At 39.8% G+C, this 4,246-nt stretch overlaps 1 protein-coding gene across 1 annotated transcript; it reads right to left on the bottom strand.

Moving 5' to 3' along the window:
* Positions 1-3,216: 3,216 nt before the first annotated feature.
* Positions 3,217-3,822, bottom strand: LOC117174534. The gene is made up of 2 exons (XM_033363736.1): positions 3,558-3,822; positions 3,217-3,434 (listed from the first exon to the last, which is right to left on the bottom strand). Exons 1-2 carry the CDS (start codon positions 3,820-3,822, stop codon positions 3,217-3,219), a joined length of 483 nt encoding a protein of 160 aa, XP_033219627.1.
* Between the last annotated feature and the right edge of the window lie 424 nt (positions 3,823-4,246).

Here is a 4,246-nt window from a genome sequence, read left to right as displayed (position 1 = left end):
TACTTATCAAAAAAGGTATTCGAGGTAGTTGTTCGCAATGCTCTAATAGAAGTGCCAAAGCAAGTAATGAATTTATGGGGGCAGATTTTGATGAGAAATGTAAAGAATCATTTATGATGTATTTTGAAGTTAATAATTTATATGGTGATGCAATGAGTGAGCTTTTATCATGTTCTCGTTTTGATTCGGTAAATATCGTTAATCGATTTGATCTATTTGAGATATCTCATAGTTCACCCATGGGATGCATACTTAAGGTTGATTTAGATTACCCAATTGCGATAAAAGATATTAAAAGTTTTGAATCCATAAGAATGCCTTTTCCAATCTTTCTAAAATTTTTCCAAAGTTCCCAAGCCTTTCAAAGACGATCGGAACTACCAGACGTAACCTCCAAGAAATTAAAAACACAATTTTTGTTTAAAGCATTAGAATGTGCTCCAAAAGCATGCAATTTTCAATATCTAGTAGGATTGTATACAAGAATACATCTCTTTATCGTAAAATGTTCGCTTTGTTCAAATATTATTATTTAAAAAAAAATATAAAGTAATAATAAAATTTGGTTATAATTTTGTTTCACCAGAGCCTGGTTTATGATCTGCATGTTGGCCTCGACAATTTCTTTCGCCCCATATGAGATCTTTCCAAAAGGCTCTTCTGTCCTTCGGTTACCGCTATGGATAGTTTTTCCATGTCCATTTTCGACACATTCCATCCTTTGCGTTTGCTCATATGGGTCCTAACTCCTAGGCTTTCTCCTATGGTCAACTGTATATACTGATTATCGTTCCCAGTATAGTCCTCGAAGACTTCTCAGTTCTTCAATAGTGGGGCTACTCCTTCTGAAGCCAGAGTAATGTTTGGGATCGTTCCTACATTGACGGTTCTTTCAACAGTTGACGTTTTTCCAGTATTCATGACGATCAGGCCCCGTCTTTCCGCCATCTCCAAGATACACTTCCCTCGCTAGTCTGTTCTAGTGATTCCCTATTCCACCGTCTTAGCATTGAAATTGCGGCCACTATCACACTTTCTTCGGCTTCCCAAGATAGAATCTTCCAAAAATTATTTTTTTCTGGAAGTCCTGGATGCCCTCGTTGTGCGTAAGGTAACATCTCGCATATATGACGCCTTCGCTCCTTATCCATACAAACCAGTCTCCACATCCACGGTTTTCGATAGGAAGTTTCTTTGGAATTCTCATCTAAGATTAGCCGTGGCCATTTTGTGGTGCCCCTCTTTTGATACTTCTCATTGAGTATCGGCAGATAAACCTTCTTTCTAACACTATATGTGTGATGAGATCGTTCGCTGTTTTACTCCCGTGCATATTGCCTTGAAGGGCATCATTGCCTCTCAGTTCTTTTGGCTCTGGCAAGAGCTCCTCTAAAGTTAAGGTCTTTGCATAGGAAAAATTGTGCATTAGATTTACACATGGCGCCCTTATGGTTAGTCTTACTGCATTTGTAGAATTGATTCTTTCTCTCGGGTCATTTGCAATTCTCGTGCGACAGTTAACCCATCTGACCTCAATGCGTGCAGTTTTAAGTAATGGCTGAGCTGCCTGCTCATTTACTTCTGCTTTAGTCATGATCTGACCTTCACTGTTTGGTTTTGTTAAATTGAACTTGGGCTGTCCTGTGAGTTCCTAGAGATCTCGTATCAATTCCTCTCTGACTTCTTCTGTTATCAAGCTGTCCATGTCTCTAATCTCTAGAGACTATAAATAAATAAATAAATAATATTTTAAGAAGATGGTTTTAAACTAGCAAAGAATTCTACCTATTTTATATTAACATTTATTTGGATTTTTGGGACATTCATGAGTATATATGTTCATTTTACCTGCGTTTGGAATAATTTATCATATAATCCATATAGAGTATGAAAAAAATATTTTTGGATCATTAGGTATATAATGCATGCAATAATTTTAATTGGTATGTTAGGTCTTATTGCTCTAATCTCCGAGGGCACTTTTAAAAACTTCTGTAAAATTCTTCTGATTTTTTGAGTCCTTACCTAACTCTAGCAAGACAAATCCAGGTCTCGCCTGGCGTATAGCCTTTATGGTAATCTTTGTATTCTCCGGTTTAACGTTTCTCCGTATTTCCCCCAGGACCTGTGCATAGGTTTTTCCTGGCGCTGGTTTGATGATGATAGCTTCTCTGCTTGCTTCTATTTTCCTCTCTCTCTCTCTCTCTTTCCCTAGACTTTATTTGCCTGCCCCGCAGCATGTGTCTGTTTTTCAGCCTTACAAGCTTTCTTATTGCGTCTTGTCACGTCCGCCTCCAACAGAGGGAACGCTACATCTTTTATTTTCTGGTTCATTGAAGCAGCATCCTGATTTTCCGCTGGAGTCGATGCTATTCATTTGGTGGACGTTCGCCTTCGTTTTCTATGATTTCTTTGTGCCTGTTGCTTCACTGTGCTTAGCTTATTGACTTCTTTGAACTTTAGGATACTAAATTTGATGCTCGTCTTGGCATTCCTTTATTTATCTGATGTTTGAGCTATGATAGCCAATAGGCCTCGCATTACCTTAACCACCTTAGCAATTTTTGCATCCGGTGTCAGACTTAAATCTCCTTTCCTTTCGGTAATTTGGGGTTTAGGATTGATGAGGGTGCCATAAAACTTCGACAGCGCATCGTGCGTGGCGGGCGGGACGAAATAATTTTGGTATACTGAGTACTTTGGGTCCACTTACAAAAGTTTTAATATTATGAAAATGATAATATTCATCATCCTAGATGTACTTTAGCAGTAGTCACAGACGAACGCACCCTGTTTGACGTCGCTGCGTGCTATCTGGGCCCACCCTTTGCACATTGTGCACTGAATCCACCCCTCAGTGGATTCAGAGTAGAGTTTATTGCAAAAAATGCTAGCTGCATCCGCTTCCGCTTCTTGTTCCTCTTCTGATGATGAGACATCCTTCTTTCTTTTCCTTACTTCAGATTTCTTCTGCTCAGGTGCCTTAGAAACTGTTTTCTGATGGTTTTGTGTTCGAAATCGAAGATTCTGTCTCTATCTCATTTTTGTACGGTGAGGAAGTCAGGATGGCAGTTTTTCCGCTTCTTCCGTTTATGGCTTGTTAAATCCTCATTTCTTCCTGAGGAAGTGGAACGAGCGCTCGAGGTGAATCCATAAATGCTGATTTCGGAGATTGTATTTCAGCGCTGGTAAATGTGCAAGGTTGGTTATCAAAATTCACAGATATGGAAGGCTGGTCCTCAGCAGCTCTGGTTGCCAGAACTCATCAGTTCTGACTACTGGAGAGCGGGCATCATCACCAGGGCCTTCCGATGGTACATACAGATGATCAGGAAACGCATCTCGATTAAAGGGGAATATTCCCGTTTTTAGAAAACCACTTACAGCAGTTTGTGGCACAGCTGCTCTAAAAACGGCATCCTTGTAAAGTTTTGCTACTTAATATATGAACACTGTGCGTCCAGGGTGATTAATCAACCACTTTGGCGACTTCTGTTCCTCATATGCCATTAAATGTGACATCAAAGATACGTCCAGCTACTGCATTCGATGCTTACAATGTGGAGAAAAGCTCAGGATGATAAAGTAACTATCTCGTGCTACTCTGATGAGTTCTATATTTTTCGTGTGGGAAGTTTGTCCATCCAGAATCAAAAGCACTGGCTTTTCAGCTGTGGGACAAGCAAACTCGATGAATTTCTTGAACCAAAGGATGAAAGTTTCCTTTTGGATCCATCCACTTTCATGATACAGGGCAAACGATCCTGGCGGCCCGTCATCCAAAAGCATAAGATTTTCCCTTTTTCGCGGGAAAACAAACATTGTCGGTATGAAGTTTCCAGTGGGCACAAAATTTAGCGACGCCTTTACGACATCGTTACGACATATTTACGACAACTTTACGACATCCTATGTCCATGTCGTTAAGTCGTCTTTATGATATCGTAAATATGTCGTATGATCTGACGATTTCTTTACGATATCGTAAAGACACTGTAACGATATGGACATAGGATGTCGTAAAGTTGTCGTAAAGATGTCGTAACGATGTCTTAAAGACGTCGGCAAATTTTGTGTTCACTGGGTTGCCAGCTGCATTCATGCAGATCTCAGCAGTCACAAGGGTGCCGCTTTCTCCTCAAAATAAAACACTAACTTGCTTTCACCAAATAAAACATCAACTTGCACCGTGGTGATACCAGTTTCATCAACTTTGTATATATGAGTTGGTGATATTTCATTCTTC

This window comes from Belonocnema kinseyi, chromosome 6 (genome assembly GCF_010883055.1).
Source record: "Belonocnema kinseyi isolate 2016_QV_RU_SX_M_011 chromosome 6, B_treatae_v1, whole genome shotgun sequence".
Taxonomy (NCBI): domain Eukaryota; kingdom Metazoa; phylum Arthropoda; class Insecta; order Hymenoptera; family Cynipidae; genus Belonocnema; species Belonocnema kinseyi.
The sequence above is the reverse complement of the archived record's forward strand: the minus strand, read 5'-3'. Positions and strand labels throughout refer to the sequence as shown.

Coding starts and splice junctions, on each gene's coding strand:
- LOC117174534 (XM_033363736.1), bottom strand. CDS start 3,822: ATGTTTGTTTTCCCGCGAAAAAGGGAAAATCTTATGCTTTTGGATGAC. Junction 3,435..3,557: donor CCTGAGCTTTTCTCCACATT/GTAAGCATCGAA, acceptor TATATTAAGTAG/CAAAACTTTACAAGGATGCC.